Raw genomic sequence first — 23,750 nt, 5'->3', positions numbered from 1 at the left:
ACAAGGTGGGAGAGGCACAGGGCGGGGATAGGAAGGGAACCATGAGGCGCTCCGAAGAGGCGGGGATGCCCAGAGATGGAGACCAGACCGCCGTGTGAGCGCGGCAGAGGCCAGAGGCGGGGCGCTCTTACTATGAGGCGGAGTCGTTGAGCTGGTACTCCCGGGACCGGATGAAGCAGGTCTGCACCCCCCCGTCCTTCCACAGACGCCTGATGACCCCGGCCAGCTCCGCCGTCATCACCCCCTCCTCCGCCGTCCCGGCCAAAACAAAGAGCTGCCGGGCGTCGTCCTGTAGGGAGAGGGAGAGAGAGACACACAGGGCCATGAGGTCTACATCTACACACACACACACACACAGGGCCATGAGGTCTACATCTACACACACACACACAGGGCCATGAGGTCTACATCTACACACACACACACACACACACACACACACACACACACACACAGAGCCATGAGGTCTACATCTACACAAACACACACACACACACAGAGCCATGAGGTCTACATCTACACACACACACACACACACAGGGCCATGAAGTCTACATCTACACACACACACACACACACACACACAGGGCCATGAGGTCTACATCTACACACACACACACACACACAGAGCCATGAGGTCTACATCTACACACACACACACACACACAGATCCATGAGGTCTACATCTACACACACACACACACACACACACACACAGCCATGAGGTCTAAATCTACACACACACAGGGCCATGAGGTCTACATCTACACACACACACACACACACACACAGATCCATGAGGTCTACATCTACACACACACACACACACACACACAGCCATGAGGTCTAAATCTACACACACGCACACGCACACCACACACACACAGGGTCATGAGGTCTACCCCTACACACATACACATACATATATGTATGTATATATATATACACACATACAGACAGACCACAAATTATGTTTCTACAGGACAAAGCAGCACTCTCCAACCCAACTGCCAGCACCAGACTGCCAGCACGTTTACCCCCCACTTTGAACGCCGTCACCCCCCCCACTGCCCCCACGGGAGCCCCAGACCAGGAGCCTTGCATAAACAGGACCGAGCTGCCAAGCGCCAACTGCGGCGCAGAGAGCACTTCCATATGTCATCCAGGCCTCCCCGGCTGCCAGGGCAACGAGGTGACACGCTCCACAGAAGCCCCGCCCCTGACGTTGCGTAACGCACGGAGGGTTCCAGAGAGAGAGAGAGAGAGAGAGAGAGAGAGAGAGAGAGCAGGATCGCTGCTGCCAGGGACCGACTGGGGCCAGCATCGGGTGCCCTGGCTACAGGAACCTCAGCGATGGAACCCTGTTTGAGTGTAACCATGGAGATGCAAAAGAGCTGGTGACAGCTTCTGCTAGTCGGTTACATGGACTCCTATGGGAGCTGCTCATTGGCGCATGAAGACAGTTCATGGAGGCCGCCATGTTTGACTTTGGGGCTTTTGGCACCAGATGCACACTGGGTACCTAAATGTGTAGGGATGAAAGGGAATTTTTTTAATGCTTTTTATATCCCAGGAGATCAATTAGTTTGGTCTGAAGAAATTTTTTTAATTTAAATGTGCTGTCCAAAATAGTATAATTTTGCCAGGGAAAAGTCATAGTTTTGAATGGACTTCAATGAGAAAATGAGCTTTTTTGCACCAGAGGCTTACTAAACTGCAATACCTCTGGTAACCACTGGAGTTTATGAGCGTCAGGGGGAATGTCATTCTCTGGTCCCCTGAGTGCAACAATGACGGTGACCTTGTGACCTCTGATGATTGTGATGCGTGTGCCTTACGACACACCACACTTAAAGGAACATTTTTCCCTCTCCATTTGGAACTGCCCTCAGCCCAAGCGAAGATTAGTTCAGCTGAAGCCTGTGAGTCCCTCTGACATCACACAGTGCTACAAGAGAGCCTGTGACTACTTAACTACAGGTCACACAGGACTACAGGAATGTGACTGTTTTACACCTCACGGTCAACACGGGATTACAAGAGAGACTGTGATTATTTAACACTCTATAGCCAGTGACTATCTTACACATTGCAAGCCAAACAGGACTACAGTATAGCTGGCATCAGTTGGAAGGGGGACGTAGCTCATTTATAAAAAGGGGTTGTGGGCCCCTGGAAGGTTTTAGGGAGGAACTATTGCCCCCGGGATGAGTACAAGGCCAGAGGTGTCCCACTTCAGATCCCAGCGGTCTGCTGGCTAAAAGGATAACTGCAGTATACACTAGCAACTACAGATCCCAGAATGCAGCAGTCCTGCATCAGTTAGCTTCATTTGAAATACTTCAACCTTTTAAGTGGAAGTAAATCTCCTGAAGATTGCTGACAATCATTCAAAAAGCAACATAATTTCAGGGTAAAATTCAGGGTAAAATTTTTTCACGATTGCACGGTTTGGAAAGAAACGCGTGCATCTGAAAATGACCGGGGGATTTGTGGGAACGTTTCAGAACGTTAACGGCACCCAAGGAATTAAAGTATTTGGACTGGCCCGCGCTTGTCCTCAGAGGAAGGGGAACAGAATGTGAAGCTGTGTTTATGTTTGAGGGGAGACTCGCTGGGGTTGACCTCGGGCCGACGGAGACGTGCGTTTCTCCGCGCGCTGCGTAGGGCGACCGCGAGCGGGACTCATAACTCCGGGGGCCCAGGTGAGAAAAGGGCCCGTAAATCCTCCTCTCTCTCTCTCAGGCCCTCCGGAACCCTGGCCAGCCCGTCCCCGGGCTCATCCCCCCAGGCGACGCTGGACCGGACTTGGGCCAGCCAGCACTCATCCCCCCGGGTGACGCTGGACCGGACTTGGGCCAGCCAGCACTCATCCCCCCGGGTGACGCTGGACCGGCGCCCGCCCGCCCGTCCCCAGGCTCCCCGGAACGCGGCCCGATCCGCGGCATCAATCGAACACGCTGTCCGCGCCGCTTAGCGTGACGGAGCACTCTGGCAGCGCGAGAGCTCTGCTTCACCGCCCACGCTAACGTCTATTTCAGCGCGGCCTCCAGATCGCCGCTCGCTTCAGGGAGGACGCCTTGGGCTAGCGGGTTGAGGGATGCGATGTCATCGTTTAAAAAAAAAACAAATAGAGCTTTAAATCACTTTAAGTTACGCTACAGCGGAAACGCTTTGGCTACGACTCAAACGTTCCCTGTTCGGTTCTATATCAGAGCGGGAAGACAACATGGATGCGGGCCTAACTGTAGTGATATGGGTCAGCCAAGGCCAGGCTGCAATAAGCATTCCAGTGAAATGTATACTTGACTTTCATTTCACAGAGGGGCGGGGCTAACCGGCTGACAGAGGGGCATGGCTAATCAGCTGACAGAGGGGCGGGGCTAACCGGCGGACAGAGGGGCGGGGCTAACCGGCGGACAGAGGGGCGGGGCTAACCGGCTGGCAGAGGGGCGGGGCTAACCGGCCGACAGAGGGGCGGGGCTAACCAGCTGACAGAGGGGCGGGGCTAACCGGCTGGCAGAGGGGCGGGGCTAACCGGTGGACAGAGGGGCGGGGCTAACCGGTGGACAGAGGGGCGGGGCTAACCGGCAGACAGAGGGGCGGGGCTAACCGGCCGACAGAGGGGCGGGGCTAACCGGCCGATAGAGGGGCGGGGCTAACCAGCTGACAGAGGGGCGGGGCTAACCAGCTGACAGAGGGGCGGGGCCAACCGGCTGACAGAGGGGCGGTACTTACCGCTCGTGCAGGGTCCCCAAAGTCGATCTTTAGGCGGCCCATGGCACGGATGATGGCGATGATGGACTGGATGGTGTTGCTGTACACGACCACTTTATACTGCTTACACTCCTCCTCCGAGTAGCCGTCCTCATGGATAATCCTGAGAGAGAAACACTACTGTTACACTGCGCACACACACACACACACACACACACACACACACACATGCACGCACACACACACTCCTCCTCCAAGTAGCCGTCCTGAGAGAGAAACAATAGTGAAAAACAATAGTGGAAAGGCATCTCTCACTCAAGAACTCTTCATTATTTCACGTTTCTAACTTTAAATCCCCAGAGTCTGGTATTTGTGGTCGCTGTAGCAACCTCTTCTGTCCATTTTGGGAGTGCAGACTGACATGCGCTCTCCATGAAACGCATCGCGCCGGTGTTAATTCACAGCCAACCAGCTCAGCTGACGCAGAGTGAAAGGAGGTCCCCTCATTCCCAGCCTGCTCAGGCAGACACCGAGCGGGACCAGCGGGAACCTGACTGACCAGCGGGAACCTGACTGACCAGGGAGAACCTAACTGACCAGTGAGAACCTGACTGACCAGCGAGAACCTGACTGACCAGAGGGAACCTGACTGACCAGAGGGAACCTGACTGACCAGGGAGAACCTAACTGACCAGTGAGAACCTGACTGACCAGCGAGAACCTGACTGACCAGAGGGAACCTGACTGAGCAGCGAGAACCTGACTGACCAGCGGGAACCTTACTGACCAGCGAGAACCTGACTGACCAGCGGGAACCTGTCAGCGAGAACCTGACTGACCAGAGGGAACCTGACTGACCAGCGAGAACCTGACTGACCAGCGAGAACCTAACTGACCAGTGAGAACCTGACTGACCAGCGAGAACCTGACTGACCAGAGGGAACCTGACTGAGCAGCGAGAACCTGACTGACCAGCGGGAACCTTACTGACCAGCGAGAACCTGACTGACCAGCGGGAACCTGTCAGCGAGAACCTGACTGACCAGAGGGAACCTGACTGACCAGCGGGAACCTGACTGACCAGAGGGAACCTGACTGACCAGCGAGAACCTGACTGACCAGAGGGAACCTGACTGACCAGCGAGAACCTGACTGACCAGGGAGAGCCTGACTGACCAGCGAGAACCTGACTGACCAGCGGGAACCTGTCAGCGAGAACCTGACTGACCAGAGGGAACCTGACTGACCAGCGAGAACCTGACTGACCAGCGAGAACCTGACTGACCAGCGGGAACCTGACTGACCAGAGGGAACCTGACTGACCAGCGGGAACCTGACTGACCAGCGAGAAACTGACTGACTAGCGAGAACCTGACTGACCAGCGAGAACCTGACTGACCAGCGGGAACCTGACTGACCAGCGAGAACCTGACTGACCAGAGGGAACCTGACTGACCAGCGAGAACCTGACTGACCAGCGAGAACCTGACTGACCAGCGGGAACCTGTCAGCGAGAACCTGACTGACCAGAGGGAACCTGACTGACCAGCGAGAACCTGACTGACCAGAGGGAACCTGACTGACCAGCGGGAACCTGACTGACCAGCGGGAACCTGACTGACCAGGGAGAACCTGACTGACCAGCGGGAACCTAACTGACCAGCGAGAACCTTACTGACCAGCGGGAACCTGACTGACCAGCGGGAACCTGACTGACTAGCGGGAACCTGACTGACCAGGGAGAACCTGACTGACCAGCGGGAACCTCACTGACCAGGGAGAACCTGACTGACCAGCGGGAACCTGACTGACCAGGGAGAACCTGACTGACCAGCGGGAATCAGACTGACAAGAACGAACCTGACTGACCAGCAGGAACCTGACTGACCAGCGAGGAGTTGTTGTTGCATGATATGACACGCTGAAATCTTGCCAACTGAAACCACTCCCTCCCCACACTAGACCCCAACTAATAACACAACCAATGATTGGTGCAAAACAAATACCAGGACCAATTATTGGTCATATCATTGGTTTTGCACGTGTTAGTAAATCAGACCTAAATTCTAAACACTACCAGTGCAGATATATCATCCTTGCTCAACCTACAGCAACTACTTTCTCCCCCAGTTAACTGAAGCCAGTCATCTGCACATTGTGCTCATTGTGAAATGCCAAGATGCTTCTCCCATCTTCTGAATCAACAGCAATGACACACACAAAGCTGGCCGAGGAGGACCATCATTCACAACAACAGCCTGCATCACAACAGTCCACCGCTACAGTTTGTGCAATCCGCTCCGAGTCACCAGTTATCCTCAAGTCCCCCCCTGACTCTATGTCATCGTTTCTTGGTTTTTTTTAATTTGGCACCGTTTCCACGGATTCGGGAGTCCGATGCATACGCAGATCAGGTCGGCTGTTTTTAGCGAACACAGCTGGCCCAGCGAGCGCCGGGGTTTCACCCCCCAGGAGTGACCGCCTGGACGCTGCGCTACAATCTGTGAAAGAAACCGGGAACCTTTAACCGAATAGGCCGCTGCCAAACACCCCCCACCGGGTTCGGGCGTAAGCCGTCCCCGCTTGTTCCCCAAACGTCCCACGTTAAAAAAAAACCGCGAAAGGCTGTCGTTTCTGCGAGTGAACCCTCCCCCTCTCTTTCGCGGTCCGGGAGGCGGAAAACAAACCCGCTTTCCGCGCTCCGTAATCTGCCTCGCATTCACGCAAACGCGAGAAAGCAATGAATGTAGTTATCCCCACGCGGGGCTCGGGCGGGGTGAGTCACAGCGAGCGCGCGCCGCTCCATTCTCCCGCCGTCCTCTCGTTTTTCCATCGTCCTTCTCTGGCGCGATCTTCCTTTCGTTCGCTCCGTCGTCCGTTTGCTCGTTAATTCATTCATGGGCACACGGGGCACGGGACTTCATTACAACAATATATATTTAATTGAAACTGAGGAGGGTTGCGGTTTGTGCAATTAACAAGAGACTATCTACACATATCTATATATTTACATGCCATATCTAAGGAAAGAATTTTAAAAAAAATTAAAATACACATATAATTCAAAATAAGGAATTCATTTTCCAAAGGCCTTAGCTAGAAACACACCGTGCTACGGACTGCATAAGCCGTATCCATGGACACGGAACATAAACAAACACTCCACAACCTTCGTCCTGCGGGAAATGTTGATGAGCGTACAGTATGCATTCGAATGTGCTGCATGTGCTGCCTGGGAGGCAGGAGCTATTCCTGGGACTTACTTCATCTGCTTTACTATTGTGCTTTTCCCCGACTCCCCGGCACCTGGGGAGAGAGAGAGAGAGAGAGAGAGAGAGAAGGCGTTAGAGACAGAACCACCTGCATAAACCAACTCAACGTCCAAGAAAAACTAGAAGCTGCACACACCCACAAGACCTATGAGTACTGGTCAAGAGAAAGACTGAGAAACACTCAGAGTAACATGAGAAATATTAAATGAATTAGGGTTTTAAAATAAAAAAAATTCACACAAGACTAAAAAATTATATTGGAAATAGCAGAGTACCAGGGTTGGCTAGAATTCCATTTCAATGAACCTCATGAACAATGGGTATTTTTAAGTTCAAGAACTAAATTTCAGTACACTCCCTTAACTCAACTGAAATGGAATTCCAATTATTTAACACCAATTCCAATTAAGTGACTTTCCAGTTAAATAACTGCACTTTAATTCACTCCCTGAGAAGAATGAACTGAAATGAAGTCAAGCGCTAACTCTCGCGGACGCTAAAGTTACACAGTTACCGTAAAACCAGGTGTGTGTGAGGAAGCAGAGAGCCAGCGGGAGAAAAACGCCTCTGGCTGCAACGCGTGCATGACCTCACGGCCTCAGACGCCGACAACCGTTTCACAAAGCATCTGCAGGCCATGACCAATGAGCATGACAAATCGAACTGGAATCATGAGGAAGATGAGAAGTAAGACCAAAACAAGGACGGCAGAATAACACTTGGGAGTGCCCTCAGCCATTGTTTCTGGTGTCGACTCGTGCTGTGTTCGGAAATACTGCATCTTAAATGAAATCTTTTTTCCTTGTTACTTCCCAAACGTTTTCTTGTCAGACAAAAATACAGAAAGACATGTCGCATGCAGACTTGCATAACCTTCGTTTCAGCTTCCTTCTATAGGCAAAGGCTTTCGATCATTCTGGCTTGTAAGCCCAAAAATATGTTTGTTCATTCTGGTTTGAAAGCCCAAATATATTTTAAATAGCTGCCTTGCACGGCGTGATGCTCTTCTCCTTTGAAGACACCATTGTGCGCGTGTTGTTGACAGCTGAAAACGCACAGACGGAACGAACGGTAAAAACGGAAGCGTTCCACTCGGGGATTCCGTCAGAAATCCGCCGTCGCCCGAGAGAGAGACCGCGCTGACGCTTCCGGGGGGGCGCAGCGAAGCGCGGAGAATCCGCACGGATCGCTCTCTCCCCCCTGCCCGTCACGCGCGTCCGTCTGAAAGCCTGACGTGTTCCGGATGGAACGGTTCAGCCCGGAGAAGCTGTCAGAGCTATCCCCCCGCGGGCGCGGAATCTACGCAGCTCGGCTCCCGCGGTCGGGGCTCCGCGGCGTGGAACGCCAAGCGCGTGAAAGGGCCAGGCTTACCGCTGTCATCTCAAGCTTTCCGTGCTTCCTAGTCCCGGACGCTACAAACACCGACATTCTAGCGAGAGAAGCTGAAGAAGGATGAGGAGGGGGGAAAACGGAACATCTGAACTTCCAGTTAAAACGAGATGAATAAAATTTTAAAAATCCCTCAGCGGGCAAACAGTGAATGCTGGGGCAACTAATAAATTCTCAGAATAAAAACTGGGCAAATCGCCGATTTCTGAGTTAAGGAAAATACGTCAAATCCGCAAACAATACCGTAGGTGCCGGAGAAAGAACCGGACTGTAATTTCTGTGTTTCAGGTTACACTTCTGGCAATCCAATTAAGGCACGCAGGCAAAAATCCATACTTTAAACTACATTGCATTTGTTACAGTGCAAAGGTCTCCATTTTCTAACAGCTACTTTTTGTGCATGCTTACTGGAGCCTATTAAATAAAGCCATTTCAGCTGGGATAATCAGTCTGTATTTTAAGTGTAAAGACTGAAAGCAATTTGTGACCAACATTGTAGGGGTAGGGATAGCGCGTAAACAAACTGGCTACCACTGGTCAAGATGTTTCCATCTAAATGCATTTCACTCTGTGTCAACAGAAACGATTAATTCTTTGAACACGAACCCTGAGCTTCATCCTTGGCAGATCCTCAGAAACCACAAGCAATAAGAAGAAAATACAAACTATAAATACGACTGAAAGAAGTTATGAAATGCACTTCAGTGCATACGGAACACTCGCGTTTTTTTTCTTTGAACGCGTGCACGCAGGAGCGTCTTTGAGCATGTATCATTTTTAACTTGTTTTCATTTTCACAAATTACCATATAGATTCCGTTCTTTCCCCGTGCCTTTCACGCAAGGACGCTACTGTAAACTCCAGAGTCCTCCAGAGTCCTCTCATCTCTACGGCAAGGCGCCCGGTGCTTCAGCAGCCTCCGTGGCGCTGCGGTGGTTCCCGTCATGTCTCGGACGAGGCACAGCCGAAGCCGCACCCGTCGCGTCCTTGTGACGCGGCCAGCGGTAAAGCCCTGCTACGCCGAACGGCTAGGAGCCAGAGACGCCGAGCAAACGATCTCCTCAAGTGGCTTGGGATACCGCTGGCATAACTGCACATGCCTGTAAGTGTCCTACATGGCGCCGGTTTCTCTTGCGCCATTACCACGGTTACACAGTGCTCAGCGGTGAGGCGTGGCCGGGAGGTCAGGCCTGAATGGACAGGACCAGTTCAGATACGGCCGGAGGACCGGCGGAATTACATTTCTGGAGAGAAATATGCGTTTAATAAACAGGACATGAACTCGCACTTCTAACCCGTGCACCAAGCCCTGTACCGAGCTGGAGCTCTGAGTCTCAACAGAAAGGTCGCTAGTAATAAAATGGCTGCCATGACCAAGGAAATTGCTCGTAATTTAATGTGGAACTACGAGTGAGCCATGTGGTAATTTGCTGAATCTGCAGCGATTAATTTGGGTCTATGGGATGTACTACCACACCCCACGATGATATAAATAATGAATTTTTCCAGCACTTTCACAAAACAATACATACAAATCCTAACATCTGCGAGAAAGATTCAGTCATACCCTCATGATGCTAGCGATGACTGCAAGAATTTTGTTCATGGCTCCACTGAATACTACTGCCAGCTACATACTCTCACTGGCCATTTCATTAGGTGACAGGAGTGGTCTTCTGCTGCTGTAGCCCATCTGCTTCAAGGTTTGACACGATGTACGTTCAGAGATGCTCTTCTGCATACCTCGGTTGTAACGAGTGGTTATTTGAGTTACTGTTGCCTTTCTATCAACTCGAACCAGTCTGGCCATTCTCCTCTGACCTCTGCCATCAACAAGGCATTTTCGCCCAGAGAACTGCCGCTCACTGGATATTTTCTCATTTTTGGACCATTCTCTGTAAACCCTAGAGATGGTTGTGCGTGAAAATCCCAGTAGATCAGCAGTTTCTGAAATGCTCAAACCTCAAATGCTCAAAATGTCTGGCACCAACAACCATGCCACGTTCAAAGCCACTTAAATCACCTTCCTTCCCCATTCTGATGCTTGGTTTGAACTTCAGCAGATTGTCTTGACCATGTCTACATGCCTAAATGCATTGAGTTGCTGCCACGTGATTGGCTGATTAGATATTTGCGTTAACGGGTGCAGTTTGCAGTTGAACAGGTGTACCTAATGAAGTGGCCGGTGAGTGTATATTTTATACTTATTAGGAATTATACAATATCATATTTTTAATGTCAGTCAATCCATTTAAGATTCAGTAGAACATTCAAAGGCACTACACATTCCATTTATGGAATCTCAGTAGTACTGAACTCCATATAATTATTATCCCACGATGCACTGCAGTTCCTACACTTCTGGACAGAAGTATGTCATCGTGCTTTTGTGAACTAGACTTGCGACCAGAAGCTTGAATGTTTTAATGTGTTTCACCCTTAAGCAAGCCTATTCGCAAGCCCAACCAGCAACTACAGATCTAATCGAGTCACATAAATGAACAACATGGAAAGATTTAAGCAATACCAGTCACCCGGGGCAAACATAAATAAATACCAGAGGAGTGAGCTGTGCTTTCAAACTTACCACAATTAGTGATGACAAATGAGGCAAGTAAAGCAGAAAGAGTCCACAATTCTCAGAGCTAAAATATTAGATATTAATATTAGATTAGCTTAGATACTGCCTTTCACGCCAATCAAAATGATAAAAGGTGAGAAGTTAACTGTGACCACGTCTCCCTTGCAGAAGAGCTTTGTCTCGTCAGTGAGACCGCGTGATGAAGATGAAGGTGAAGTTCGGGTTCTGATGAGGACTACGGCACCTTCGCCGGGCCGTAAATGTCATGGCTCCGTCTCTGACGCGAGCAGTCCTCTGCCTGTCCCAGGGACAGCGAGCGGGGTGGGGGGGGGGGGGGGGGGTCCTTTCAGCACGCTGACCTACAAATCTGAACGAATCTTTGTTGGCTCCTCTCTTCTGGCGCTTCTCCAATTATCCCTCTCTCCCGATTCCCTTTGTACCCTCCGATCAGGGGCAGGACTCGGACTTCCTCCATCTCCAGAAGGCCAGGAGCCATCTTAGGCTCCTTCCAACCGCAACCGAGCTGACAGTCCATCTTTCCCAGGTGCATACCAAATATCACTTTTTGGTAAAGAAGCCTCCGTCACTTGTTGGAGGCTTTATTTTATTTTCTGATAAGATGAGGGCAGAATTACTTCAGGCGGTTATATGCCATGCCAAGCATCTAACGTATAATATTTTAGTAAAACATGTATACAATGCTTTTCATGTCATGATCTCACAGGGTTTTTACAGTGACAGGGAGTGAAATTCACCTGAGCCACCATCAACATGCAGCACCTATCTGGGTGATGCACGGCAGCCATTTTGCACCAGACCACTCGGCCAACGTCAGCCGCGTTACTCTTACGGTAACAGCCACCTCCTAACCCTGTCTGCTCACAGATAAGCGCGAACGGAGCACCTGAATGCCACACCTACGGGTGTGAGGGGACCGAGAGCGTCGTCGGCCCGGCCGCACGGTGTTTGGGATAAACAGAGGCGTGACTCCGCCCGGTCAGAATGCGCAGTAAGGCCGGCTTCCTCACGCGCTGTCTGCTGTTGCCACAACTGACCCACGCCACCAGGGGATGCAGGCGCGGGACGAAACGGGGCGGGGCACTGCGACAGCACAGCAGCAGCAGCAGGACGCGGCCGCAGCCCCAAACGCTGGTTTCCCGGTAACGCACATAACGTACGCGCTCAGGTGTGTCCTAGGAAAATCACAGGTAAACTTCCAGGTCGCCATGGATACCCAGAAAAGACGGACAGCAGGCTGGCACACAGAGGTGCAGGCTGGCCCACAGAGCTGCAGACTGGCACACAGAAGTGCAGGCTGGCACACAGAGGTGCAGACTGGGACATAGAGGTGGAGGCTGGCACACAGAGGTGGAGGTTGGCACACAGAAGTGCAAGCTGGCACACAGAGCTGCAGGCTGGCACACAGAGCTGTGGCACACAGAAGTGCAGGCTGGCACACAGAGGTGCTGCTGGCTGGCACACAGGTGCTGCAGGCTGGCACACAGAGCTGTGGCACACAGAAGTGTAGGCTGGCACGCAGAGGTGCAGACTGGCACACAGAGGTGCAGGCTGGCACACAGAGGTGGAGGTTGGCACACAGAAGGGCAGACGGGCACACAGAGCTGCAGACTGGCACACAGAGGTGCTGCAGGCTGGCACACAGAGCTGTGGCACACAGAAGTGCAGGCTGGCACACACAGGTGCAGGCTGGCACACAGAGGTGCTGCAGGCTGGCACACAGAGGTGCAGGCTGTCACGCAGAGGTGTAGGCTGGCACGCAGAGGTGCAGGCTGGCACACACAGGTGCAGACTGGCACACAGAGGTGTAGGCTGGCACACAGAGGTGCAGGCTGGCACGCAGAGGTGCAGGCTGGCACGCAGAAGTGCAGGCTGGCACAGAGAGGTACAGACTGGCACAGAGAGCTGCAGGCTGGCACACAGAGGTGTAGGCTGGCACGCAGAGGTGCAGGCTGGCACGCAGAGGTGCAGGCTGGCACGCAGAGGTGCAGGCTGGCACGCAGAGGTGCAGGCTGGCACACACAGGTGCAGGCTGGCGCACAGAGCTGTGGCACACAGAGTTGCAGGCTGGCAAGCAGAAGTGCAGGCTGGCACACAGAGCTGCAGACTGGCACGCAGAAGTGCAGACTGGCACGTAGAGTTGCAGGCTGGCACGCAGAGCTGCAGGCTGGCACACACAGGTGCAGGCTGGCACACACAGAGGTGCAGGCTGGCACACACAGAGGTGCAGGCAGGTCTGCCGTTATTACAGAATCCTTACTCTGGCTGTCCAACAGTCTTCATTTATAGAGCGCCCCTGGGGTCCGTCACCGCAAGGGCGTAAATATTTCAACACGGGAGAGAATAAATCCTCTCTTTCTGACAGCAGCGAATACGCCAGGGAGCTCTCACTTTACCTCTTTCTTGAGAGAGAGAGAGAGAGAGAGAGAGAGAGAGAGAGAGAGGGAGAGAGAGAGAGAGAGAGAGAGAGAGAGAGAGAGAGAGAGAGAGAGAGGGAGAGAGAGAGAGAGAGAGAGAGAGAGAGAGAGAGAGACAGAGAGAGAGAGCGCATACACGTTTGTACAGCTCTAGTTCCCCACACTTCTCCAGGCTACAGCTGTGCTACATCAGGGGTGCCCAAACAATGGGTTGGAAAATTTGGGGGGGGACTAAAAAAAAAAAGAACTAAAAAAAAAGTTTGTCATTTTCTGTCTCTTTAAAATATGTAAATATAGACTACTGCATGTGGAACATCACAACAACTCAACTCTAATAAAACAGTGAGGCGGGAGGTTGTGGTATATCGCAAGCATAGTCACGGCTAAAGGGTGTTGTTAGATATGAGGTGTGAGTGTGGGGTGTTGGCCGTTGGGTCATGTAAATTTGTGAGCATTCATTCGGGGTCACATCAGAAAAAAGCTTGGGAACCCGTGCGCTACATGTTCACACCCCTCAACCCCTTAACAAGAGAGCTGTTATATTATCAATAAACAAATAAATCTCATTTCACACACTAAAATACACCCATCAGAGACACACATGGCTGGTGCGGGCCTTAACAGTCGTCAATCATTCAAAGCCTCCAATCGTGACTCTCGTTTATAACTGGAGAAACATCTGAAAGGAGCACACCGCTAAACGGAAACAGACTATTGGCTTGTTTACCATAACCACTCTCACCAAGCGCAAAGCCAAGAGACGCGTCTCATCACAATGCAGCCAGCCAGTAGGGCTCACATAGAGATGAGTCAGGGGAAGACTCTTCACGCGTAACCGAGCAACCAGTGGGGGTCGCTAAGGAACGATGAGACTCGGATCCCTGACTCCTGAGCCCTCCGTTACCTTTGGCGACGGTACCACCAATCACGCCGCAGTCGGCACTGGCACGTCCGGGATTCGGACCGAGACCACGAGGCCCGTCCATGTGCTAGAACGAGAGCGCTTTAACCGGATGAGCCACCCGGCAGAAACAAAGTAACCGTTCGTTTGAATCCTCCGCAACCAAATTCACCAATTCACCAAGCAATGAGGACTCATCCTCCAATGACACCATGTACAGCACGCCACCATTTTATGCTCACTTATGATGTAGAATTTGTGATTAGAATGTTCTTAACTGAACATTCTAATCCTGATGTCACAATCACTACTGGTAACTGAGCAATGGAGTTCTACAACACTGAATTAGAACTTTTAAAAAACATGAAAAAACACCTACTCTTCAAAGGGTTATATTGTACAAAGTATATCTTAATTTAGGAGTGTAGGAATGATGCAGTACTAACAGCAACCAAAAATGGATCTAATGTTATAGCATTGACAGCATTTATGAGAGTTACATTTGACATCTAGCACAGACTTATGTTTTTCTTAAAATGGCATCGTGGCCAACGTAGATGAAATCACCAATAATACTGGTAGCCACCAGAATATTATCAATCTATTGTTAAAATGATGAAGGCTGACCTCGCTGTGAGCCAAACATTTCAGGAGGAGAAGGCACCAACTATTTACCACACATCAAGTTGTGTGTTTGTGTGTGCATACGGTAGGCTATTTGTTTGTGTGTGTGTGTGTCTCTGTTAACACATCAGTGACACATAATGCAACCTGCTGGAACAGCAAACGATCACATTTATTATGCATAAGGAAAACAAATGTGTAGGATAAAATGATATTGAATAATTGAATAATTCTGCCCCCGCTTGGGGAGGCTTCATTTGCTTTTGCGGCAAATATTTCAACTACACTTCAAGTGCGAAGGCAATTACGTGCCGTTAGAAGCCATTTCAAACGGTCTGAGGCCTCAATTCAGCCCGATATCGATCCAGCACAGGAGCTGTCACGCTGGACCTGATGGCCATCATTTTCAACACAAGATTAAAAGGCGCTTTCGATTCAGTGGTACAGTACAGGCGTTCAGCTGAGCTGGCCAGGTTTCAGACTTCAGACAGTCTCTTCAGACTGCATCTAGTCTAACCCTAACACTACTCCATCGATGTTGTAGCTCTTTATCATAGCTCTTGTAATAATCAATAGACTTGTTAACTCTACCGACTACTGTCTGAAGTAGACGATGTTACTGGCTGTGGATAACTGATACTTGATGAGTATTGTATCTTATCAGACCTGTGTTTTGAAGTAGTTCCAGAAACCTTCGGTATGCACTTCTTGTACATCACTTTGGATAAAAGCGTCTGCCAAATAAAATGCAATGTAATGTACTAAATCCAACATCAATCGGCTGAGGGGCCATCTGCCTAAAATATAGCCTACTCAGTGCAAACAAAGTTTAAAAATCATACATGCACCTATATTTAAAAATATAGTAAACAAAACATAAGAGATAAATATGTCTTGCCCATGCTTCATGTGCATCAGTGTGCATACTGTAGCTATTTCTGATATCATTAAATACAGCCTCATGCCTTTACTCCAAAAGCATAAAAAAACAAACCTCCCAAATGTTTAATATACAGTGAGCTGCATAATGTTTGGAACAGAAGTACAGAAATACACACACATATAAATATATATTTTTTTCCCCTGATTTGGCTGTGTACTCCACAATTTTAGATTTGCAATCAACCAATTCATATGAGGTTAAAGTGCAGATTATCAGCTTTCAGTTAGGCTAAGTCATGTAGAAATGACGGCAGGTTTATCCATTGTGTATTTTGATGCATGTGGCACGCATTACTTTATATGTTTACGCCACACACTTTGAGCGCGTAATTCATATACGTTTACGCCACAGACTTCAAGCGCGTTTTGAAAGCAGACCCATCCCACGGCAGCGCGGAAAAGATAGAAAAACGCACCGATGAAGACGTGAGAAGAGGAAGAAGGATGTCTCCAATTTCTCATCTTCCCAGAGGGAGAATGCAGCCAGCATTTAGGCCTATTACTCTTCATTTAGTCCACCAACAGCCTCACGTGGAAGCAGGCTAACAACATATAGGCTAATCAAAACCCACAAGTGTGACATACAGCACAAGAGTTCTCATAGCCGCGTGTGTGTGCATGTGTGTGTATGTGTATGAAAATGTGTGTGTGTGTGTGTGTGTGTGTGCGTGCGTGCATGTGTGTGTGTGTGTGTGTAACTTGCATGTAACACAAAAGGTACAGGGATAATTCTAACTATGTTCAGTAGCAGTTAGACTTGGGTAGGAACACATAAGAACATGAGAACAGGCCATGAAGCTCATCGTTTACCGACAGTCTAGAGAGCACCGAACACCGCATCACCCTTCCCGACTGTGTCTGCCTCTACTACAAGCAGGCAAGCAGTTCCATACATAGACAAGTCTGTTTAAAAATACGGTCAGCATTCTGTGCAGAATTTACCTCATTTCCACCCATGCCCCATTATTATTGCAGACAGAGCTTTACCTGGTAAGGTGAAGGTTTTATCCTGAGTGCAGAGATGGGTGCACCACAGATAATGCTTCCATTACTCTTGGTCAGATGGGCTTTTTTCAAACTATCTAACAGACCCAAAAAGGTGGCAACGAGGAAAACGCTAGCTCCCGCTAACAACATCCGTTGACTTTAGTTGCTGTTATCAAATAAATAAATTAGCAAAGGCCAAACGACTGATTCTTTTGTTAAAACCACGCTGTTCATCCATGCGTACTTCCGTTTTTTAAATAATCTCTAGTGTCAGACTTTCTAGAAAAAAAATTCTATATATAAACTTTTATTACTTCATTACTGTTATTCATACGTGAAGATTAAGGCCAGTCTTTCAGGACAAACTGAGAAATTGTCCATGTGTAATGTGAAATGTCTGACCCAAGTCTAGGACGACTGCAAAGCGAATAAGCATATTTACGTTTTGAATGTTACGGCGTTCCTTTTTAAACGCGTAAGATTCATTCGGTAACTTCTCGCTGAGTTACGACTCCCTTCCGCGAAGGCTTAACCCTCGGGTCAGCGTTTCAACACAGCGGAGTCAGAGAGCGGTCTGGTAACCCGGGAGACCGTGGCTCATGCAGTCCTGTCAGCAATGCCCGGTAACAGGGCTCAAACACAGGAAAGCTGGAGAAGCTCACCGCTGCAAGGCACTCTGTTCAGCCCAGTAAAACAGTCGCACTCATTATGGACACATTTTACCGCTTTTCCAAATGGTTTGGTGTGTGTGTGCGTGCGTTTCCGTGTGTGTTTGAATGAACGCGTCCGCAGCCCTAGACTCTGGCTTTTTACGACCGTTTCAAAGAGTGAGGCAACACATGTTTCTGTTGATTAAGACAACCGTGTGTTACCACATCCCTTTTCTGAAACCACAGGTCTCCACCTAAGGCGAGCTATCTGGCTGCAGCTAGCCGTCTGGCTCAATTAAAATCACCCCATCAATTCTGGCCAGATGTGTGGAGCAGTCTGTGAGGCGGGAGGACTCTCAAAAACGGCCAAGAGAGGCGGCAATCCTCACAATCGAACCTGCTGAGCCGTCACCTCATCTCTGACCCCATCTCTGCTTTCTGCCCGTCTCACTTAAAGCAGAAACTATGTATGAGAGCGGGTCTGACAACAAGATGAAAAATAATAACTTCATAAATCCTCACTACAGTTTGTAATCGCAGTGCTCCCATCAGTACAGGACGCCAGCTGAACGACAGCGTGACAGAAATGAGAAGCATTCAGGACAGATGACACATCATTTACAAACACGACAAAATGGCCACCAGTATTATAAATGATGAATTAACAACTGTATATCGTCTCACAAAAGTAAAAGTGTATTGATATTTTTCACTTTAATGTGCAGGCACTGCGCTAGGGGCGAGTCCAAATATTACATTTACTGAAATATTAATTGCCAAAAAGTTCTATTCGTTTTTCATTAATATTGATGCGCGAGCGCAATATAACTAATATACGATTTGTTAGAGCAGATCTCTGCAGTGACTCACTGCATAAACAGGAAATAAAGAGTTGCATTTGAACCTCAGGGGGAAAGGGAAGTTTTATTATTCAGAAATACGGTCTTGTAAGCCACACTAGAATATTCAAACATCAAATTATTCAAAGAGCACGTCCCTGCCAACCAGTTTGTATAACAAAACAATATATTTAGTTATGAATATTTATGTTGGGCTACTTATGGCTTTAACGATCTTTACAAATGCTGATGAAGAGTTTTATATATATAATATTATCTGAAAATACATATCATCATTAATACCACCGTCAGTCACCACCACCACTACTACTACAACACACAAATAATAATTAACAATATAATAACAACAACAACAGCAATTATTATTATCATTACTATTATGTGGGACTCTGGCCTTTCTACAGAATGGAATAGAATCCAATCCAGACTCGTCTATCTTCGGATGATTTTAGGATATCCACACCTTCTGCATGACAAGTCAGCCAGTGGCGTGAGAAGCAAGATAGCCGTTATTCATACATCATGACCTTCTGTGTCACCAGATCTAACATCCTGGAATAGAGAATTTCAGACATTCCAGGTAGTCTTACCAAACATGTCTCCCTTTTTAGTTCACCAGCTATATATAATATTCAGCTGCTTTGTTTAGGCCTACTGCTAGCCAAATAAGTAAGCAAGTGAGATGTTTTATAACAAATTATCCAGATTCGCTGACAGAAGAAAAACATCCGAGAAGCTGGCATGCTACCACAATAAAAAAAACAGCGGAAACGATTTAACAGTGGGAATCAATCTAACTTTTTACGAGTTTGTTCCACTCTCGTAGTCGTGCATGCAAGTTATATATGAGTTCCGCCATTATTGAAAACTCCTGCATGGGCCCACTGATCAGCCTTCAAATGCAATTTCCACAGCAGCTGAGGATGTCGCAGAATTCAGAATAACCTTTTAAAAGTCAGAAGTAGTTCCAGCGATATAATACTGACACGTTTGTTTAAGCAGCCAGTATTGTTAGGGCATATTAATATGGTTTGGATTCATTCTCAATTGTGATTGCCTAAATAAGTATGCTGCTACATTATGTAGCCTATATGCATCATGCATATGCCCGGTAAAAAGCCTTCCGACTTCATTAATAAAGTTAATTGGGCGTACATATTAATATGCCCAAACAGCTGTACGTGTGTGCGTTCATTAAATGTATAAAGAATACATGAATATTCATTCAGTTCAACAGCAGCTCAACACCAGGGTACACCAAATACAGAAGGCGGCAGTGTAGTATAATGGGTAAGGAACTGCCATTGTACCCTTGAGCAAGGTACTTAACCTGCATTGCACCAGTATATATCCATCTGTATGAATGGAGACCGTTAGCGGTTAGTGCCGATCCATTTCCATAAACATCTGCGCGATATGCAAAGCAGCGTGGGACGGGCCTGCCGTGGCGCCTAGCGGTTCGTCTGCCGCGATTACGGCAGTACGCATTTGCATTCTCCTGTGAGAAACGCTCCAGAGAGACGGTCAGTAAGGCTGTGAGAAAGAGACGGTCAGTAAGGCTGAGAGAAAGAGACGGTCAGTAAGGCTGTGAGAAAGAGACGGTCAGTAAGGCTGAGAGAAAGAGACGGTCAGTAAGGCTGTGAGAAAGAGACGGTCAGTAAGGCTGTGAGAAAGAGACGGTCAGTAAGGCTGAGAGAAAGAGACGGTCAGTAAGGCTGAGAGAAAGAGACGGTCAGTAAGGCTGAGAGAAAGAGACGGTCAGTAAGGCTGAGAGAAAGAGACGGTCAGTAAGGCTGTGAGAAAGAGACGGTCAGTAAGGCATGAGAGAAAGAGACGGTCAGTAAGGCTGTGAGAAAGAGACGGTCAGTAAGGCTGTGAGAAAGAGACGGTCAGTAAGGCTGAGAGAAAGAGACGGTCAGTAAGGCTGTGAGAAAGAGACGGTCAGTAAGGCTGTGAGAAAGAGACGGTCAGTAAGGCTGTGAGAAAGAGACGGTCAGTAAGGCTGTGAGAAAGAGACGGTCAGTAAGGCTGTGAGAAAGAGACGGTCAGTAAGGCTGTGAGAAAGAGACGGTCAGTAAGGCTGAGAAACGCTCAGAAGAGACAGTCAGTGAGGCTGTGAGAAAGAGACGGTCAGTAAGGCTGTGAGAAAGAGACGGTCAGTAAGGCTGAGAGAAAGAGACGGTCAGTAAGGCTGAGAGAAAGAGACGGTCAGTAAGGCTGTGAGAAAGAGACGGTCAGTAAGGTTGAGAGAAAGAGACGGTCAGTAAGGCTGAGAGAAAGAGACGGTCAGTAAGGCTGAGAGAAAGAGACGGTCAGTAAGGCTGTGAGAAAGAGACGGTCAGTAAGGCTGTGAGAAAGAGACGGTCAGTAAGGCTGTGAGAAAGAGACGGTCAGTAAGGCTGAGAGAAAGAGACGGTCAGTAAGGCTGTGAGAAAGAGACGGTCAGTAAGGCTGTGAGAAAGAGACGGTCAGTAAGAAAGAGACGGTCAGTAAGGCTGTGAGAAAGAGACGGTCAGTAAGGCTGTGAGAAAGAGACGGTCAGTAAGGCTGTGAGAAAGAGACGGTCAGTAAGGCTGTGAGAAAGAGACGGTCAGTAAGGCTGTGAGAAAGAGACGGTCAGTGAGGCTGTGAGAAAGAGACGGTCAGTAAGGCTGTGAGAAAGAGACGGTCAGTAAGGCTGTGAGAAAGAGACGGTCAGTAAGGCTGAGAGAAAGAGACGGTCAGTAAGGCTGAGAGAAAGAGACGGTCAGTAAGGCTGTGAGAAAGAGACGGTCAGTAAGGCTGTGAGAAAGAGACGGTCAGTGAGGCCGAGAGAAAGAGACGGTCAGTAAGGCTGTGAGAAAGAGACGGTCAGTAAGGCTGAGAGAAAGAGACGGTCAGTAAGGCTGAGAGAAAGAGACGGTCAGTAAGGCTGAGAGAAAGAGACGGTCAGTAAGGCTGTGAGAAAGAGACGGTCAGTAAGGCTGAGAGAAAGAGACGGTCAGTAAGGCTGAGAGAAAGAGATGGTCAGTGAGGCTGAGAGAAAGAGACGGTCAGTAAGGCTGAGAGAAAGAGACGGTCAGTAAGGCTGAGAGAAAGAGACGGTCAGTAAGGCTGTGAGAAAGAGACGGTCAGTAAGGCTGAGAGAAAGAGACGGTCAGTAAGGCTGTGAGAAAGAGACGGTCAGTACGGCTGTGAGAAGGAGACGGTCAGTAAGGCTGTGAGAAAGAGACGGTCAGTAAGGCTGTGAGAAAGAGACGGTCAGTAAGGCTGAGAGAAAGAGACGGTCAGTAAGGCTGTGAGAAAGAGACGGTCAGTAAGGCTGTGAGAAAGAGACGGTCAGTAAGGCTGAGAGAAAGAGACGGTCAGTAAGGCTGAGAGAAAGAGACGGTCAGTAAGGCTGAGAGAAAGAGACGGTCAGTAAGGCTGAGAGAAAGAGACGGTCAGTAAGGCTGAGAAACGCTCCAGAGAAACGGTCAGTAAGGCTGAGAGACAGAGACGGTCAGTAAGGCTGTGAGAAAGAGACGGTCAGTAAGGCTGTGAGAAAGAGACGGTCAGTAAGGCTGAGAGAAAGAGACGGTCAGTAAGGCTGAGAGAAAGAGACGGTCAGTAAGGCTGAGAGAAAGAGACGGTCAGTAAGGCCGTGAGAAAGAGACAGTCAGTAAGGCTGAGAGAAAGAGACGGTCAGTAAGGCTGTGAGAAAGAGACGGTCAGTAAGGCTGAGAGAAAGAGACGGTCAGTAAGGCTGTGAGAAAGAGACGGTCAGTAAGGCTGTGAGAAAGAGACGGTCAGTAAGGCTGTGAGAAAGAGACGGTCAGTAAGGCTGTGAGAAAGAGACGGTCAGTAAGGCTGTGAGAAAGAGACGGTCAGTAAGCCTGTGAGAAAGAGACGGTCAGTAAAGCTGTGAGAAAGAGACGGTCAGTAAGGCCGTGAGAGACAGTCAGTAAGGCTGTGAGAAAGAGACGGTCAGTAAGGCCGTGAGAAAGAGACGGTCAGTGAGGCTGTGAGAAAGAGACGGTCAGTAAGGCTGAGAGAAAGAGACGGTCAGTAAGGCTGAGAGAAAGAGACGGTCAGTAAGGCTGTGAGAAAGAGACGGTCAGTAAGGCTGAGAGAAAGAGACGGTCAGTAAGGCTGAGAGAAAGAGACGGTCAGTAAGGCTGTGAGAAAGAGACGGTCAGTAAGGCTGTGAGACAGAGACGGTCAGTAAGGCTGTGAGAGACGGTCAGTAAGGCTGTGAGAAAGAGACGGTCAGTAAGGCCGTGAGAAAGAGACGGTCAGTAAGGCTGAGAGAAAGAGACGGTCAGTAAGGCTGTGAGAAAGAGACGGTCAGTAAGCCTGTGAGAAAGAGACGGTCAGTAAGGCTGTGAGAAAGAGACGGTCAGTAAGGCTGTGAGAAAGAGACGGTCAGTAAGGCTGTGAGAAAGAGACGGTCAGTAAGGCTGTGAGAAAGAGACGGTCAGTAAGGCTGTGAAAAACGGTCAGTAAGGCTGTGAGAATGAGACGGTCAGTAAGGCTGTGAGAGACGGTCAGTAAGGCTGTGAGAAAGAGACGGTCAGTAAGGCTGTGAAAAACGGTCAGTAAGGCTGTGGAAAAGGTCAGTAAGGCTGAGAAACGCTCAGAAGAGACGGTCAGTAAGGCTGAGAAACGCTCCGAAGAGACGGTCAGTAAGGCTGAGAGAAAGAGACGGTCAGTAAGTCTGAGAGAAACGCTCAGAAGAGACGGTCAGTAAGGCTGAGAGAAAGAGACGGTCAGTAAGTCTGAGAGAAACGCTCAGAAGAGACGGTCAGTAAGGCCTTTGTGTCTAAACAAAGGCTCCGGTTCTGACTCCTCTGAGGGGGGAGGGGCTGGACTGGGACCATTCTTACTGGAGAATTTTTATTTATTTATTTTCTTACAGTAAACATGTCAGAAAATAAAGTTTAATGTGCCATTCTGTCCTTCACGCTACAGCACAGACATGTCAGACACAGCTGAATTACGCGCAGTCATCTGCACGTATGCTGGTTTGTGTCGCAGAGCACACGGTGTGCAGTGGAGGACTGGATTCACTGCACCCAGGATTACAGCCTGTGGCCTTCGCTGTTCCGGTTCCTCATTTAGAAGAAATTATTTAAGACGATGATGCAACCCAGACTCTGTAGACTGCACAAAGCGTCAGATCTGTGTGTGTGTGTGTGTGTGTGCCTGTGTGTGCGTTTGTGTTTGTGTTTGTGTGTGTGTGTGTGAGAGAGAGAGAGAAAGAGAGAGAGAGAAATAGTATGACGGTGTGTGTGAGAGGGTTTGATGGTGTGTGTGAGAGAGTATGATGGTGTGTGTGAGAGAGTATAATGGTGTGTGTGTGTGTGTGTGTGAGAGAGAGAGAGAAAGAGTATGATGGTGTGTGTGAGAGGGTATGATGGTGTCTGTGAGAGGG

At 49.1% G+C, this 23,750-nt stretch overlaps 1 protein-coding gene across 2 annotated transcripts in view; it reads right to left on the bottom strand.

Moving 5' to 3' along the window:
• Positions 1–23,750, bottom strand: part of gnai3 (guanine nucleotide binding protein (G protein), alpha inhibiting activity polypeptide 3) — a 64,352-nt gene that overhangs the window by 19,521 nt on the left and 21,081 nt on the right. The window contains exons 1-5 of one of the 2 annotated variants that reach the window (XM_035381733.1): positions 12,073–12,077; positions 11,778–11,779; positions 6,981–7,023; positions 3,739–3,880; positions 132–289 (exon numbers count right to left, since the gene is read on the bottom strand). In XM_035381733.1, the coding sequence (XP_035237624.1) occupies positions 132–289; positions 3,739–3,880; positions 6,981–6,985 (305 nt within the window). In that variant the 5' untranslated portion in view covers positions 6,986–7,023; positions 11,778–11,779; positions 12,073–12,077. Of the gene's footprint in view, positions 1–131; positions 290–3,738; positions 3,881–6,980; positions 7,024–11,777; positions 11,780–12,072; positions 12,078–23,750 lie in introns of those variants that run through there. The other variant, XM_035381732.1, reaches the window with a different exon arrangement.

Source organism: Anguilla anguilla, chromosome 11 (assembly GCF_013347855.1).
Source record: "Anguilla anguilla isolate fAngAng1 chromosome 11, fAngAng1.pri, whole genome shotgun sequence".
Taxonomy (NCBI): domain Eukaryota; kingdom Metazoa; phylum Chordata; class Actinopteri; order Anguilliformes; family Anguillidae; genus Anguilla; species Anguilla anguilla.
This window is presented reverse-complemented; position numbering and strand designations above follow the sequence as displayed.